Source organism: Hevea brasiliensis, chromosome 1 (assembly GCF_030052815.1).
Source record: "Hevea brasiliensis isolate MT/VB/25A 57/8 chromosome 1, ASM3005281v1, whole genome shotgun sequence".
NCBI classification, from domain to species: Eukaryota; Viridiplantae; Streptophyta; class Magnoliopsida; order Malpighiales; family Euphorbiaceae; genus Hevea; species Hevea brasiliensis.
In genome coordinates this window covers 22,202,451-22,219,683 of record NC_079493.1, presented here as the reverse complement: position 1 = coordinate 22,219,683, position 17,233 = coordinate 22,202,451, and the positions used below count along the sequence as shown (strand labels likewise).

Here is a 17,233-nt window from a genome sequence, read left to right as displayed (position 1 = left end):
TGGATAATGTAAAATCCAACTACTTTCTTTGAAGAGAAAGGCATTGAGAAATTGGTGGGTAATTAAAATATAAAAAATATCGTGAGAAATTGAAAGAAAATGGAATGAGGATTAACATGCACGTTAAGAGCAGATGGTTTTTCTGTAGTAAAGCACGTGCAAAGATGCATCAAAGTGTGTAGAGATCAGAGGAAAAGCGATTGCTTGCTTAAACAAAATTTTATGAGTATATAGTTGGTTAATGGCTGAAGCTGATCCAGATCATCAACATGAGTGAAAGAAAAGACCCTTTCCTTCCTTCCTTCTCCTTAATTTCTGAGCGGAAAAAGTGCTTTTAGAGAGGAAAGAAAGGGACAAGATATGTGAATATATGTTGCCTATATCTCGCATTGGATCCTTCGCCCCCTATTGCCATGCCTCCCTACATTCTTTCTCTCTCTCTCTCTCTCCCTCCTCCCTTCAACAATACTTCCATGGCTAAAATCCAAACAAAGCTTAGAGAAAGAAACACTCTGCATTTTCTCTATAACTCTCTTGGTTTAGCCTAATAGCTATCTCTCTTTATAAATACATATACACTTCTACTAGCTCTTCTTGTCTGTTTTCTTTAATTCTCATCATATATTTGTCTTCTTGATCCTGCTAGTCTCAGAATCTCTTGCTTTTAGGTTTCTGGGTCTTGTTTCTTGATTGGTGTTGGTTGCAGTTTCTTGAAACCTTTTTTCCCCCTCTCTTCATGTTTTCCCAATTTAAACCAATTTCATTCATGGGGGTGTCGAATCCTGAGATGTTTTTATCAGAGAAAGACCTGAATTCCGTGGAATTCAATTTCCTTGTAAGACCCGCATTGAAATTTGAAGATGAGTGTGATATTGCACCTTTACGAGGTGGGGATGATCAAGATGATGAGCTTCATGATCTGAAAGGCCAACAAGAAGAAGAAGAAGCAGAAGAAGAAGAAGAAGAAAGAGAACAAGAAGAACATAAAGAAGAAGATAAATTCAAGTCGTTGGTTTCTACTTTGAAGATAAAATTGCCGTCTTTAGGAGAATTCAAGATTGAAGAAGATGTTGATGATGGAGTCAAGACTCCAACATCTTTGGATCACAGAATCCCAGTGATCCTTCCATGCCCAACTGCACCAAGAAAACCTAAATCTCTCCCATCAAATAAAAGAAAATCGCCTCGCCGGAGAGTCCTTCTTGATCTATCAAATGAGATTGAATCTTTGTTCCCTCCAGCTCTTCGTGCAGATCTTGGTGGAAAGATTAAGAAAGTTAGACAAGAAAATGATACCAAATGAGTGGGTACTAATTAATTAAATTTATATGTATCTTAATTTCTTGTGAAGTTAATTACAGTAGTTAAGTCTTTTTCTTTTCTTTTCTTTTTTCCTCCATTTCTTGGTTGCTGAAAATTTCCAAAAGAAATGGTATCTTATCTATTATAATAGCATTAATTATCTTTAAATTTCCAATTCTTGATCTTGCAAATGTTGCCTCTTAACTTTCTATTTCTGGTTGAGAATTTTGTTGGTTTTGCATTATTTTGCCCACAAACACATAGATCTCAATCTGTCTGTAGCTTGTTAATTGAGTGCAAACCGCAAAAGATCAAAACTAAGTACAGTTTATGATAGGTTTACTTATAGGATTCCTTCATTAATGGACCCCATTAAGACATGATGTTGTTCTTGAAGAGAGTTTGAGTTCCAAGATTGAACCAAGAAAATGGGTCTTTCCCTCTCTCAGAAATGGATTGCATTGACTTTACAAAAGAAAAGAAAAGAAAAGAAAAGAAAATTTTCTTGTCAAGAAATTAATGGTTTAATTGACTTTCACAGAGAAAAGCAAACATTCTCAATTGTTTTGGCAGTGTGGGTGAGTAAATCCAAGTGGGATATACAGAAATTATCTCAACAGTAAAATTATACTTTGCTTTATTTATTTTTCCCCCTTCCCCACCCTATTACCCAGTTTAATACTTGAAAATTTATATACGCACCCAGTCTAGTTGCCTATGTGGTGCTCAATTTGTTAATATCCCACGTTTGTGTAGGGTAGGAATAGTATGTCCCCTATAAAATTTTAGATACTTTTGTTTTAGGGTGAGTTAAGTTTAGTCTTTTTTTTTTTTAAATAATTGATAAATCTTATTATTTTTATTCTAAGGCACTGTTTAATAATATTAGCTGTTTGATGTTATATTTAGGGGGTTGAAATAGTATTTTTAAATAAAAATATCATTTTAAATATAATTTCGAAAAAGTTATTATTTTATTATTTTAACATTCTTATAATTAAAACTTATCAAATTCAATTTTAATTTATTTTTAATATTCTTTAACTAATATATTAAAAAAAATATTTTCTCAATAATATTTCCAATAGTAATGCTAAACAGATTCATTATTTTGTTGTCACTAGTTGAAATGCTACCTCAATTTTTAAAAGTTGAACCATTCCCTCAACCTCCAAATACTAGTATAAATATTATACCACTGAATATTAAAAATAAGAGAAGTAATATTTTAATCAGCGTTAAAATACTAAATGATAGTTTAAAAGTTGTTGCCAAATTAATAGGGCTTAATTCTTAATTAAATTTAAGCATATGTACTAATTAAATTAATTAATCCACATTTAGTAAAAGTTTAGTGATTGCCAATGCAATTATTTGCATATGTTTTGAGTTAACTCATTTGATAAATGTCAATAAGATGAAATGGAATTATTGAGCTAGAGGAAGAAGAAGAAAAGAAAAAGAGGACTTTATCACTTCAGCAATTCCAGTGAAACTAACTTGTTTATCACTTCAGCACAAGAGGGCAGGATATATTGAAGGGTAGGCACTATTTTAAAGGGTTCTTTAGGTTACTTATTTTTATTTGTGTACTCTTTCAATTTTAGGAGTTATTTTATTTTCATTCTTTTGACTTTAAAATATTATCAAATAAATTTTTAAATTTTAATTTTATTTTAAAATTTTTTTTATGATTTATTATTATTATTTAATTAAAAAAACACAGTGGGAATGAAACCCAATAAATTATTATTATTATTTAATTTGAGAATTAAACAAATAAACATTATTTTAAAACTAAATTTCTAAAGGATGGTGTCTATTATCATCTAAAATTTAAATTTGTTTTTAAATTTTATTTAATTTAATTAACCTCTCTGGTTCTCATAGTTTTAATTCAATTGCCATGCACATAATATAATGCAGCTAAATAAGCCTGATATTAATTTATTAGGTAATTGACTAATGGTGGAGGAGAAATTTGTAGTGGTCTGTGTTGATGAAATGATAATAAGAGAATGGTCAAAAAAATCTTTTTGGTTTTTGATTTTTTTTTTTTATAAAAAATTTTATAAAATTTAATAAAATGTCAAAGCGTGTGTAAATCGAGTTTTCACATTTATAAATCACACGAGTTAAATAATTACATTATTATAAAATAAAATATAAAATTAGTAACCTTTTAAATAAAAATAAGAATCAAAAGATGTTTTCAGCTTAAAAAAAATATTTCGTTTATTTTTATCTGTTCCATTTGAGGTTTTTTTTTTCATTTAAAATTATTTATTATATTTAAAAAATTAAAAAGTATTAACTTTTTTTTAAAATTTTATCCTTTATCTTTACTAAATATAATAAATATTTATATAAGAAATAACTAAGTGAGATAAAAAATAATTTAATTAATTATTAATATATTTAATAAAAATAAAATTATTAAATTATTTTTTTAATTATCGTGTAAAATTTAAATATCACAAATAAAAATAGACCCATAGTAATGCAAATTGGAAATGAAATAAAGTTTAATTTGCCCCCTATACTTATTGGGGAGATTCTCATTTTTTATTTTTAGTTCAATTTAACAAAAATATTATTTTTTTAATATGAAAATATAATATAAAAATAATTTATTTAATATTTTAATTATACAAATTGTACGATGTAAAAATAATATTTTAATATCATTTTTAAAATATTTAATTATTTTGTTTAAATAATATTAAAAAATGACTTTTGTTAATATTAAAATATTATTTTTATATTGTATAGTTAATTAATTAATTTGTTTATATATCAAATAATATATTTAAATAAATTATTTAATATTTAATTATTTTTTAATATTAAAATATTATTTTTTATATTGTATAATTAATTAAATAAAAATTTTATTTTTATTATTCAATATTATTAATTGGAATAGTAATAATTTTAAATTTTAATTAATTATATGAAAATATAAAAATATTTTTTTTATATTTTCAGTTTAATTAATAATATTGAATAATAAAAATAATATTTTTATTTTTATTAATTAATTATACAATATAAAAATAATCTTTTAATATTTTAAAAAATAATTACATATTTTTATTAATTAAATTAATTTAAATATAAATTAAAATTTATAAATTAAATTAAATCAAAAATTAAAAATAAACTAAATTAATCCTTTCCAGTAAATATACGGGACAAATTTTGGAAATTGCAAAATCTAGGATAAGCATCTTCTGATTGTGCATTAAGTAACAATAAAGAAGTTGTGGGGTGAAATAGGGCAGTGGGATTGAGCATGAATTTCTGTGCCTAATTCAGGTTGGTTTTTATTTGTCAAGAGAGCCTCAGCACTCACCTGCTGTCTCCCTGTGGTCCTTCTGCATCCAAACTGCTGTTCTTTAATGCCTGGAGGCTCTGGACCATTTTCAGAATCATAAGAATTACTTACTCCTGTCTGTCCTTTTATATTTGCAGGACATAGATGATCCCTGCCATCCTAATTTATTATCATGGTATCAAATTTTATTGATAGACTTATAGTCTCATTTGTGAAGATATTTATAATTTTTAATTTCATTCTAAATGTTTATAGATATAATAAATTTAATATTAATTTTTTTATTTATAATCAAACTGCCTTGCATTTTATTTACCAAATTAGCAATTACTAAGAATTCATTTACAATAAATCATTTATAAGAAAAACATTCAAAAGAATTATCTCTCAATTATCTATAAAATTTATTTCTTTAAAATGAATTTTTTTAAAAAATTAATAAAAAAATAATTAAAGTAAATTTTTATAAAATTTTATATAAAATCCATCAACTTTAACTAAATATTAGAGCGTAAAGTCTCAAGTTATAGTCAATTAAATGCTGCTGGAGGCAGCCTGTGGGCTAGGCTCAGGCTCAGCTTTAGAGGTTTCAATAAATGGTGTCTCCTAGAAATGGGCCTGACTGAGGTTAAGCCTTTATTTTGATGGGCCTCAATTAAATGAATATCAGTGACTGATGATAACTTAAAGCTCAATTTTATCTTTATATTTATTAGAAAATTTTAATTTAATTATTAATTTTTTTAAATTAACATAAAAATTTAAATTTAATTTAATTTTAAAATAAAAAATAAAGAAATTGAATAGCTTATTTTTGGATTTAAATAAAAAATTTAAGAATTATAACTTTAAAATCAAGAAATTTAATTCATAAATTTTACATTTTATATTAAATTAAATTTAACTCAAAATTTATGAATTAATTTAAATGAAAAATTAAAAATAATCTAAATTGAATTTCCCAAGGCCATTTTGCCAACATTTTGTTCCTGCTCCACCCTTGAGCAGTGCTCTTAATCATAGGACTTCAAAATGGTGAATATATAAATTGTTTTGTATTTTCATTTAAAAGTTTAGTCACACTATAAATTTTTATTTTTAATTAATTAAATATTTTAATTTAATTTATTATTTATTACGTATAAATTTATCAATTAACAAATCATGCATATAAGTGAGATTGCTATAAAAATATTAATAGAGCATTATTATAATAATTGGTGTAGGTAATGATTGTAATTTGAGAAAGAGAAGGGAGAAATATGGCTAAAAAATAATTAAAATGTTATAAAAAAAAATAAGTGATGATAATATTTTTTTTATTAAGTCAATAAATTATATTGAAAATTTATTCGATTAAAAATATACTAATTATAAAAATTAAATAGATCATGATAAATGCCAAGAGTGTCACCAAACTTTTTATATAAAATTTTAATTCTCAATTTATGGATTTGGGGCAATTCAAAATGCCCCTAAACCTAAAGTAAATGGTCACTTGGTTTTAGTTGGGTTGGGCCTCCAGCTTCTCTGAGTAACAATTCAATTTCTCAATTAGCCCAATTGCCCTCTCCCAATTTAGACCTTCAAGTGTAAAGGAGAAAGAGTGCTTTAACTTATATATATATATATATATATATATATATATATATATATATATATATATATATATATATATATATATATATATATATATATAAAATAAAAAATAAAATTGAAGAACTAAAATTAATATGCATTTACTCAACAGAGTTAATCTAATTAATAAAGATAGGAACTCTCTTTTTTTCAACTAAAGCATTTCATGATTATTTTAAAGGGTATTTGTCGTAATTTATAAGTTAATTAAACTAATTTATGAATTTTAAAAATAGATTTATATATTTATTTATAATAATTTTTAAATTTTTAAATTAAGTTTATAAGTTATAAAAAAAAAGTTGGGTAGCTTTTTATTTTTAAAATTTTATATGTAAATCTCATTTAATATCTTTTTTGTTATTTAAATAATAGATATATTTATAAGTTATTTTTTTATCAAATACATCAATTATTTATTTTCAATGATTATATGCTTAAATTAATTTATAATTACTAAACTGAGTTTTATAAATTAAACCAAACACCTTCTTATACTGAATGCACAAAACTTATATAGAAAAATGTACCCTTAAAATTGTCTAGAAAGAGGACATAGTCTTAATGTCCAAAAATACCCCTTAATAATTTTAAAAAAAAATTATTTGAGTCATGAATCAATAACCTAATAATTAAGTGGGTGTCTCTCAATACAAGAGTTTAAAAATTCACTCCATGACAATAAACTTTTCAATATACCACAAAAAAATTACCCTTGCAATCATTCCTTCCTTCTCCCACTGCCCATCAGTTGAACTGCAAATTGAGCAGTATGTTTCAGGTAATCCTTAGTTAACATTCTTGATCATTCACAAATATTAACCTTCAAGAATTTTATCTTTTTGGGTGTGTGGAAAGGATAATGATTTTATCATTTTCCTTTAAATTTCTTTACAGCCAGGTCATGATCACGAACATTTTTATGGAAGATATGGTGAAAGCACCAATGCATTATGTATGTTCCTTTAGGCCAGTTCGTGTGACCCATATGGAAAAAAAAAAAAAAAAAAGCTTGGGCTTTGTCACAACAGAGGACAAATTTTGGCTTGTGCAATGTGGACCTAAGGAAAGGGTACACACACTCAATGAGGCCAGGACCTTTTCCCAATTCTTTTGCTATATTGCTATCCACCAAAGCAAAAAGCTTGAAAAGGTGGGTGCGTGTTGTCCATTTTCTTGCCCTGCATTAGTTCATTGGATCCTTCTTCTCTTCCTCCCACCTCATCATTAAATGCTATCAACTTTCCTTCAAGATTTTATATATATGTAGAAAATTTTAGGATCAATTCTTCGTGGGCATCTTCCCTAGTCATTCCCAATTTATATGGCTTTGATGTTCCCTTAACTTTTGATGGAAGTTTTCAGTGGGGAATAACCAAGATTTTCAAGCCCTTCTTGCGAAGTAATAATGTTTTGGGGTCCCTCTCTTATTAGAATATTTATCTTAATTTATAAATTGATAAAATAAATTAATAAGCTTTAAAAATAGACTAATTTATTTATTTATAATAATTTTTAAACTTATGAGTTAAGTTTATAAACTAAACAAAAATAGAGGCCTCAATTTTTCATTTTAATGCTGATCAGTTATGTGCTTACAAGTTAATTTAATCAATTATTTTATTATATTATCTTTATTTAATATTCTTTTTATAAAGATGATAATTTTAAACACGATCCACGAACACGCATGAACACAACATAGAAATATAAGGTTTGGATTAAGTTTATTTTTGTTCGTATTAACTCATTTATGACACGGTTATAATCGTGTCGTATCACAAGTTAATCCACTAACCCTACTTGACACGTTTATGACACGATTTAATATTCATGTCATGTGTTAATCCGTGACCCACTAACTCATTTGACCCACTATGACCTATGAATCTACTTATATAGCGTGATAAATGGGTTAATTTGTGTCAAACCATGTTAAATAGGTTATTGCGTGTTAAATAAATTGTGTTGTGTTGAAATACACTTAATACAATTTAATATTAATCGTGTCGTGTCGTGTAATCCATATAATAGAAGGATCGTATTTGTGTTTAAATTTTTGTTAATTGTGTCGTGTTTGTATCGACCTTAATTGTATTCGTGTCACGTGTTGACACGACACGAACACGATCCATCAACCCGAATTGCCACCCTTTAACTTTTTAGTCATTTTAATAATTAATATAATTATAAGTTATTTTTTATCAAATACATTAATTATTTATCAGTTATTTATTAGCACTTAAAAAAAATAACTTTTTAAAATTTTAAATATATATCAGTTCAAATGAGCATATAATAGTAAGTGCTTATAAAATGATTTTCATAAAGTTAATTTAAATACTCTCATAATAAGAAATTAGAGCAATTATAAAAACATAGTTTGAAATTTTATATTTTTAATATTTTAAATTTTATTTCATTTGCATTTAAAAAAAATACTTTAATGCCATTAACTTAATTTATGTGAATACAAAAGTATAATAAATTAATATTTTTTACAAATATTTTAACTCCCATAAATAATATAAAAATTTATAAATTGAAGTCATAATTTTTGATAAAAAATATATATATATATATATTATAATTAGTTGCAACTGAAATCAAATTGAATACTTCACTACAATATTATTAAATTAAAATTTATTAATATAAATATTATTTTATTATAATACTTTTTCACTTTTCAAGGTTTTGAATCGAATTAAAAATTATATATACTTTTCTCTAAAATTATGCACCAATTTTTAAGGTTTTGAACAGAATTGTAACGTAAGGTAATAAAAATAATAAGTAAAACCTTTGAAATGATTTGAGTGCTTGATGATGAGGGTAGCTGTGTAATTTTAGTTCACAGTTTTCTGAACCTTGCTTGAACTAGTCTATTGTGTAGTTCACTTCAACAATTTGTTAATTCTCAAAAAATGATTATGTTTCCTCTCTCTTACTACTCAACAAAATTTGACTAACGCTAAGAAAGAAGAAAATGTACAGAAATGATGCATCTCCTTTCTCTTTTTGACTTTTTGTGTTTGTTTTTACTCTCTTCTCTTGCATTGTAGTTGAGCTACAGTACAAGGGAAGCACATATCTATTTAGAGCTTAATCACACTTCTCAACCTCTCAGAATCGATCAACAAATAGCAGTTGTCTTGAACAGAGAAGAAAACATCAAGGTAATGGCACTTATAGCTTTCACGTCTGGGACCTGAACTGACCTGATTGTGGCTTCTTCTCCTACTAAGATCAATAAAGGGAAGCTTATATATGCATTACAAGTACTTCTGGTGATATACAAATGGCTCAACAGGTATTTCTTTTGTCTTCTCTTTCACTATCTTGCATTATTCCTCATGGGCTGTCCCTGAGATTTTTTTTTCTTTTCTTTTAGCTTTTTCTCTGAGTTTCTGAATGTGGGTATGTGTTCTTTTGCTATAATTTTCTTTGTCACATCGTTATCGTTTCAGATGATAGTACAATTATCTTCTTTGTTTTTCTTTTTTTCTTTTTTTTTTCTGCCTATGACGTTGAAGGGTTTTTGATGTTGTACTGGTTGTGATGGGATTGTAGGAAGAAGGGTGGCCCCTGGGTTTACAGCCCCTGAATGTGAGAGTTGGTTTACCTAGAAATGGTGAATTTTCTGGATCAGTATCTTTCAACACTTTACTCACTGGTTCTCCAACTTCCTCAACAGATTCCTCATCAGATTTAGACACAGAGGTCAGTAGAGATGGTAGAAATTTAATGTAACCTACATTTCTCATTAGTCATTACCCTTTTATATTTAGGGGTTCAATTTAGGATTCAGTACCCAATAAGACATATATGACACTATTAGATTGTACCTTGTTTTTGTTTCTTTTGGTTTGTTTTGTTCATGCCTAAATGTGCTTGGTGATTCTGGGATTTTACAGGAAATTAAATGTGGTTTTCTGATTTGCTTCTGTTTCAACAGTTGGGCTTAATGAAATAATCTACACTCATTTGAAAGGAGACTACTTGGGCGTTGAAGCAAAGTTTTTTCTTAATGGGTTTATAATGAACCCCACATTCCATGAAGTATAATGATTTTGACATTAATTGTTTTATCTTTTTTGTTCGCTAATGCACCCACAATTATTTGGTGCCCTTATCAATTCAATGCACAAGCACTTCAGAATTTGGTTCTGATGAACCGTTCCTTGAGTTAAAGCTTTGTTAATAGTAGAAATGAAGTATAGGAGGTCTTAAGTATGCAGTACATAAATGGATTTCTCATACAAAAAGAAGCAACAATGCAGAGTGAGTGGAAGGTCAGAAGTTGTCCAAAAGAGAGCAATGAAGCTAAAACATAAGACCTATTAAGCTTTTTAGTGTTTAGAAACCTCATTTTGCAGAACTTGGCAAGACTTTTTTCAACCTTACCTTTTCTTGGGTGTCTAAGCAGATAATTTGGCTAATCTCTTTCATTTTCTCTTTAAACGATTTCAGTCTACAGGATCTTTCTTCCATGACAGAAGCATTACGCTTGGGAGCCTTATCGGTGTTTCTAACATATTGGAGTTCTCTAGGAAATCATCAAGGGTAAGGAAAGTGAAAGTGTTAAAGGACAAGAAGAGCGACAAGAAACACAAAACGTGGATTTTCTCTTTATGTTCAAGAGAAACCACTGACGCCCAAAGTGTGAACAATCCTCCTCCTCTTGCCCACTTTCTTGCTGTGGAGAGAAGAGCAGCCAATGAATATAGAAGGAATCAAAGACCTAATACATATGATGAACTTTCCTTAGCTCAGCCTTTCACAGAACCTAACTCACTATTTGTTAATGGCAGAGTTGCTCCTCCTAGAGTGAGTCCATATGAGACTGATAGTGAAAAGAGAAGAAATGGAGGGTTAGAGCATGGTAATGGGCATGGAGTTCCAGTCCTATTTTCTTGCATGTGTGGACAACTCTCCTAGAAACTAAGCTTGTCCATATTTTTGTTTTCTTTTATTGATGAGAGCTCCTAAAATAGTTTTATATCTCTAACAAATACCTTCATGTGTGTGCCTACTAAGCTTGAAGTACGAAGGCCAACTTTGACTTGTGTTAAAATATTTAATTAATAAATAGTGTTATTAGAATTCAAACTCTTAACCTTTTATTTTAAGAGATTTTGATATCATGTTAATAAATTACTAAACTAAAACTTAAACTTATAGGTTAAGGTTATAAGAATAGTTTTATATCTTTAAAGTTTTAATTTATCATGATCACAATATGTGGTTAAACTTTTAAATGGTAATTTATGCATAAAGAAAAATTGATTATTTCTTTTATTTTTTTTCTAGTTTAATTAAATTTAATTGCAATTCAAACTCAAAATTTGACCATTTTAGAGACCACTCCAGTGTTAGGTGATAATTTCTTTTCTTGATGAGTCACGAATTTAAATAAAAAACAATCTTGGACAACAATGGCTAAAGATAACTCCCCAAGGACATAGACAATGATAAAAAACAACAATGGGTATGCTCTAATGTCAAAAACACATAGGTCCACTTGGGAAATTTCCCCATTAGCAAATAGCTTATAAATAATAGCTAGCTTCCCTCCACAAGCAATTGACCCAACTAGCCAAATGGGTAAAAAGCTAAAGTTTTCAATCCAAATAGTTCAAACTAAATCTACAGGAAATGTCAATGGTGGTTTCAGAATTCAGACACAAAGTCCTCAAACCCTAAAGACATTCCAAGGGGAATCCCATTTAACTTACTGAATAGTATTTAACCCAACTGGGAGTTTCAATGAAGAAATTGCTTTTGGGTTTTTTGAGGTATATGTGGTCCCTGCTTAATTTTTTTACTTTACTATTTTTATTGGGATAAGTACCAATCAATCCTCAAAATCAACAACAATTTAAATTAATTGAAAATACCAGTATTAATTTTTGTTTCTGAGTCCATACCTGTCCTGCCCACATGGGAAAGATCTCATAAGTCCTTCAAGAATAGAATTAGTCAACCTAATAGGTCTCTCCTTAATTACAACTTTGATTTTTTTTTTCTTGAATTTATGATATTTCTGCTTGTGAGAAGACTTAGGAGGACATCACCAGTGATTGGTGACTCATTTGGCTTATCCTTCAGATTCATGTGAAATTCTGAAACTTTCCCATGCTTTGATTGGATTGGAATCATTCAGCTTGGAAAATTTCCCAGCATTTAAATAAATAAAAAAAAATCTCCTAGATATTTTGCTCTTAGCTCCATTAAAATAGTATTATTAGATTTAGATTAGTCTAAAGATGAACAGTAGTGATAACCTTTTGACTTGTTGATATCAATTCCTTGATTTAATTAAACAAGGACATTTAATAATTTTCAAAGGAAGAAGGAAGACTTTGCCCAGTTTCATGCGAAAAGTTTAAATAATAGTAAAGCAAGAGGGAAACTTTTTATTTTATGCAAATATAAGTTGTGAATTTTGACTGGTTGATATAATATTTCTTGATTAAAGAACAAGATTAATTACATTATAATTAAAGAACAATGAAAAAACATGAGATAAATACAAAAATAAAATGAAAATCTTGTGAAATAAAAGAAACTCATGTTTCTAGTTTTTAGTTTCTAATATCTTTTGGTGAGCATTTACACTTTCCTAGCTTCCAACACCAAATAAAAATATGGTTTTGTCTGTTTATAAAGCCAATGAATTTTAATTTAGTATTTTTGAAGTCATCTCTAAAATTATGAAAATTTAAGTTCAATTTCACTTGAAACTAATTAAGAAATGTGGATAATAATAATAATAATAATAATAATAATTATTATTATTATTATTATTATATCCAATAATTTGTTGTAATCATAAATGCAAGAACAAAGTTTTGGGAACCAAGGAATATGATGGGAAAAAAACCAACAAAAGAGAGAGAGAAAAAGAAAAAGGAAGAGAGTGTGAATTGGGGGCAGAGAAACAAGTCAAGAAGGTGTCTGCATCAGGAAATAATAGTAAAAGATAAGAAAGAAGAGCAATACATGCCTCTTTGGACTGCCTCCGCGCGAGAACGCCTGTTTGCTACTTTATACAAACTCCCAATACTATTTATTACCAAATATATAAAAACAAAAGACCACCCATCACTGGCACCCTCCACACCAAGCGAGGTGACTATCTCTGCTACTCATAAGGCTTTTTTCTCTTATATGTAGGCCCACCTTCTCTTCCACATGTCGTACGTTCAGGTTCATAGGGTCCCACCCCATCCATAACGCCTTGTTTCTATTTTTTCAGAATATTATTATTCATACCAGCCAATGAAATATGATTGCAGTTTGCAGATTCACATGACAACCACCTTTCTAGAAGGCCTACCATATTACACTTGAAAATTTAAGTCCAAAACCCATGTAGGATTAGGAATGCTTTGTTTTGCTTGACTTAAGGTGCCTTTTGCAGAAGCAGACATTCAAGAAAGTTGATTTTTTTAATGTGAAGAAGAAAAGAATTTTTCTTTGTTTCACCAATTCAGGTATCTAACAAGACCGTCAAAATAATAACCAATGCTTCTTCAATCTCAAGTAAACAAAAGATTACAACAATATGACCCACAGCAACTATATTACCAAAGCTTACCAACCCAAACCTGCAATCATCTTTCGCTTATTCCTCAGATCTACAAAGCAAATGGACCTCTCCCTATATATAGTTATATGTATATACCAACTGGATCTGCCACTGATATCCATTCCTTTGATATTTTTGCACTTCTTTGGAGCACAAGGAATCCTTGATTGCTACTTGGAATCTTTGATTGCCAAATGCTACAAAGTATCTTAAGGCTTATCGACCCATTCATTTTCTGTAGCAAGTCTTCCTGAGCCACGGCCGCCCATTTTTCCAAATGGACTCATCGCCGATAAGCCCTTGAAGCTGCTGCTTCCCTCGTTACTGAAGTTTCGTGACCTCCTTGCTTTCCTCATCTTTGGTGAACCAATGTCTCCAATTTCCTGATCAGCATCCTCACAATCTTTGACTTTGGCAATCACTAGGCGGACAATGGAGCTTCGACAGAACGGGCAAACTGGAGGGTTTATGCACGCAGTTGCTGGGTTTGGTTTGTTGTGGCAGCATAGGGCTAGTGTGCACTGCGCACACATCTGGTGACCACAGTCTTGCACTTCAATTGTGCACACCTGCTCAAAACATATGCAGCACAGCTCTGTATCGCTTGCCTGCATTATATAGTGACCCAACAAATGCAGACTCAATTAGTCCCATAATTTCCAGCCACCTGCTAACTTTTCTCAAATAGTTCAGATGATAACAATGAGTATTGTTGTAAATACGCTCAACTTGGCCTCAATTGCTTTTCATTTATAGAAGTAGCAGAAAAAGAACCTAGCTGCTAAATACAAGATAACTATTTATCATGAGAACTAGGACGCTTCATGCACTGGCTCACCATTTATCTACCATGAGAACTTGGAATGATGATAATGAGTTTAAGAACAAGTTCTAAAACTAGTTGTGTTGACCAATTGTAATCCAACAATTCGAAACTCTCATAAATTCATTCAGGACCAAAACAACTGTGCTTTAAACCCCAAAAAATAAAAAGCTTATTTCAAAACAATATCTCAAAAGCTTTTACCTCAGATATATTGTCATCTGCGCCAGAATCAGAATGTGATGGAGATGGAAGTGAATAAGCAGTTCCCTTCAAGATTTTCTTCTCCCTCTCCTTATTTGCCTCCATTAAGGCACGTTCTAGCAAAGCTTTAGCTTCCTGATTAAGCTCACTGATGAACTTTAAAGGTGATGGCCAGACAAGAGGCTCAGCTGAAGAAGGATTTAGTAGGGCTGCACAAGCTCCATGCTTATGCTTCAAAGCAACTAAATAGGGTATTCTCCTGTACATGAATGATTATATCAATATCTATCATTGCAAAAGCAGATGTGTCTTCTAGTTTCAGAGGCAACGGAAAGTATCAAAGATGACTTTTTTGGTGATATAAATAATTTAATTGGAGTAGCTACACAAACAATAAGGACTATCATCAAAGGATGAAGGAAACACCAATGATTGATTCGTTTCCAGCCCGTATTATGTAAATATATGAAGAAGATTGAGCTATACCCAGATGCATCTCTTTGAAAACGATCTGCGCCCCATGCCAGCAATTCACGGATGCAATCAAGAGATCCTCCTCTGGCTGCCAAATGAAGAGGAGTACTCCCTGGGCAGCTGTAAGCAGCAATATATCAACAAAACAAGACAAATTAAATCCTCATAGAACAGAGGAGTGAAAAAGAAAAACGTATCCATTTAACCATTACCCATATCCGCCTGTTGAAGCACAGACAAGAGCTCCATTGTCTAACAAGATACGTACACATTGGGGTCTTCTTTGACGGGCTGCTAAATGCAATGGTGCAGCTCCCCTATCATCTCTAATATTGACAAACCGTGCATATCCCCTAGATTTGAATTTTCACAGAAGTTAGTAAGGCATAATAAATTAAAGAGTAAACAGAGCGAAAACTTAATCAATCTTGGGAAACAAATGATAGTTACCAAGAGACAGCAACAGGGCTAGATTGAGCAGCAGAGAGTACAGCTTGAAGGCAATCAGAATGGCCGTAGTAAGCAGCATAGTGCAAGCAAGTTCTTTCATGAAGTGAATCAAACTTTAAAATCTGATTAAATCACAAAGATTAGCCTTATCAATATAATATCCAAAGCTAACAACATCTATACAGAAGAGAGAAAACATTCCAATTTTGACATACATTTGCTCCAGCTTCGATTAGCTTTTTCAAACAAGCTATTTTGCCATGCATCGCAGCCAGCATAAGCGGAGTCTACTCACCATTCACAATCAAAAAATCACAATTACTGTTAAGTATAGACCAAAGGCAAGGAAAGGAAAACCACAAGATCAAACAATTCAAAGAAAATGAGACATTCACATTCAAAAACAATCAGAAAAAGCTACCTGTTTGTGACGATTCACAACATCTGGATCCATAGATCCCTCCAAAAGCATAGATAAAATCTAGATATCACCCCAAAAAAATCAATTAGCATTCACCAAATCTTAAGAAAAACACTGAACTGTAGAACCGAAACAAAAACCCCACGAGTCCACAAAAAAAAAAAAAAAATCAATCCAAAAACCCAAAAAGACCAATAAACCCACCTCGATCCGGCCATTAGCAGCAGCAATATGAAGTGCAGATTGGCGATCATAAGCAGTGGTTTGGTGCATAAGAGATGGGTCTCTCTCAAGCACAGCCTTTACAGTGTCCAAGTCACCAGACTGGACGGCACTGAAGAGCCCATGTTCTTGAGTCGCTGCACAACTGAGTCCCTGACCCATTCTCCACTCTCACTCTCCCTAAAACCAGGCACCCACTTAGCTTCGTCACTTGAATCCGGCGTCACCGGAGAGGCGGTGCACCACTGTCCTCCGCCACCTTCTCCGATTAATAGAGAAAATGGGAGCTTGCTGGCTCTCTCCGCGTTCACCTAATGAGAAAAAGTTCCATCTTTATGTAGTAGTCCCCTTCCCACAGGGACAAGTCTAGAGAGAGAATGTTCAGTGTTTTCTGGAGAGAGAAAGTCTTTAGTATTGGATTTAGGAGCTGCCCGGGGGCTGACCATGTCAGTAACAATGTGCGAGCACGGGCAGCAGTCAGATGTTTTGTTCGGGCAGTTTGTAGATTCCATGAAACAGTAACTTACGTTTCCTGTCCAAATCTGAGCCTCGGATTGATCTCGAGCGTTGAAACTCGCGGTGCTTTGTTTTTGACCGTTGGATCGGAAGGATAATATAAGGAGATGTAATTAGTAAAATTAGTGGTTAATTACCATTGGGCTGTTGATTATTTGGCAGTATTTTGATTTTTGAAGGGCAATTAATGGGCGCATGGGTTTGGTTTGGAAGTTTGTTTTACTAATTTACCCTCAACTGTTAGTGATTAAT

The 17,233-nt window shown here is 30.4% G+C and overlaps 3 protein-coding genes across 4 annotated transcripts; 2 read left to right on the top strand and 1 right to left on the bottom strand.

Moving 5' to 3' along the window:
• Positions 1-273: 273 nt before the first annotated feature.
• LOC110652681 (cyclin-dependent protein kinase inhibitor SMR10-like) lies at positions 274-1,459 on the top strand. Its single transcript, XM_021808299.2, has one exon. It carries the CDS (start codon positions 737-739, stop codon positions 1,301-1,303), a length of 567 nt encoding a protein of 188 aa, XP_021663991.2. The 5' UTR covers positions 274-736; the 3' UTR covers positions 1,304-1,459.
• A 7,736-nt stretch (positions 1,460-9,195) lies between these two features.
• Positions 9,196-11,283, top strand: LOC110642201 (uncharacterized protein At3g17950). 2 transcript variants are annotated; one of them, XM_021794152.2, is made up of 3 exons: positions 9,196-9,590; positions 9,851-10,000; positions 10,751-11,283. In XM_021794152.2, the coding sequence occupies exons 1-3, from the start codon at positions 9,579-9,581 to the stop codon at positions 11,216-11,218; spliced, it is 630 nt and encodes a 209-aa protein (XP_021649844.1). In that variant the 5' UTR covers positions 9,196-9,578; the 3' UTR covers positions 11,219-11,283. The 2 variants fall into 2 exon arrangements, with proteins under 2 accessions (XP_021649844.1, XP_058000565.1); XM_058144582.1 differs by lacking the exon at positions 9,196-9,590 and adding an exon at positions 9,597-9,697.
• Positions 11,284-13,792: 2,509 nt separating this feature from the next.
• On the bottom strand, positions 13,793-16,804 carry LOC110642199 (putative E3 ubiquitin-protein ligase XBAT31). Its single transcript, XM_058144577.1, has 8 exons — positions 16,448-16,804; positions 16,244-16,303; positions 16,038-16,109; positions 15,823-15,944; positions 15,585-15,725; positions 15,385-15,492; positions 14,899-15,157; positions 13,793-14,479 (listed from the first exon to the last, which is right to left on the bottom strand). The coding sequence occupies exons 1-8, from the start codon at positions 16,625-16,627 to the stop codon at positions 14,081-14,083; spliced, it is 1,341 nt and encodes a 446-aa protein (XP_058000560.1). The 5' UTR covers positions 16,628-16,804; the 3' UTR covers positions 13,793-14,080.
• Between the last annotated feature and the right edge of the window lie 429 nt (positions 16,805-17,233).

What these genes read in the sequence shown, in the direction of transcription:
- LOC110642201 (XM_021794152.2), top strand. An exon ending in CATCAGATTTAGACACAGAG is followed by an intron (nt 10,001 to 10,750) that starts GTCAGTAGAGAT and finishes AAACGATTTCAG; the next exon opens with TCTACAGGATCTTTCTTCCA.
- LOC110642199 (XM_058144577.1), bottom strand. Translation starts at nt 16,627, where the DNA reads ATGGGTCAGGGACTCAGTTGTGCAGCGACTCAAGAACATGGGCTCTTC. An exon ending in GCTTCAACAGGCGGATATGG is followed by an intron (nt 15,493 to 15,584) that starts GTAATGGTTAAA and finishes TGCTGCTTACAG; the next exon opens with CTGCCCAGGGAGTACTCCTC. An exon ending in TTTCAAAGAGATGCATCTGG is followed by an intron (nt 15,158 to 15,384) that starts GTATAGCTCAAT and finishes ATTCATGTACAG; the next exon opens with GAGAATACCCTATTTAGTTG.
- LOC110652681 (XM_021808299.2), top strand. Translation starts at nt 737, where the DNA reads ATGTTTTCCCAATTTAAACCAATTTCATTCATGGGGGTGTCGAATCCT.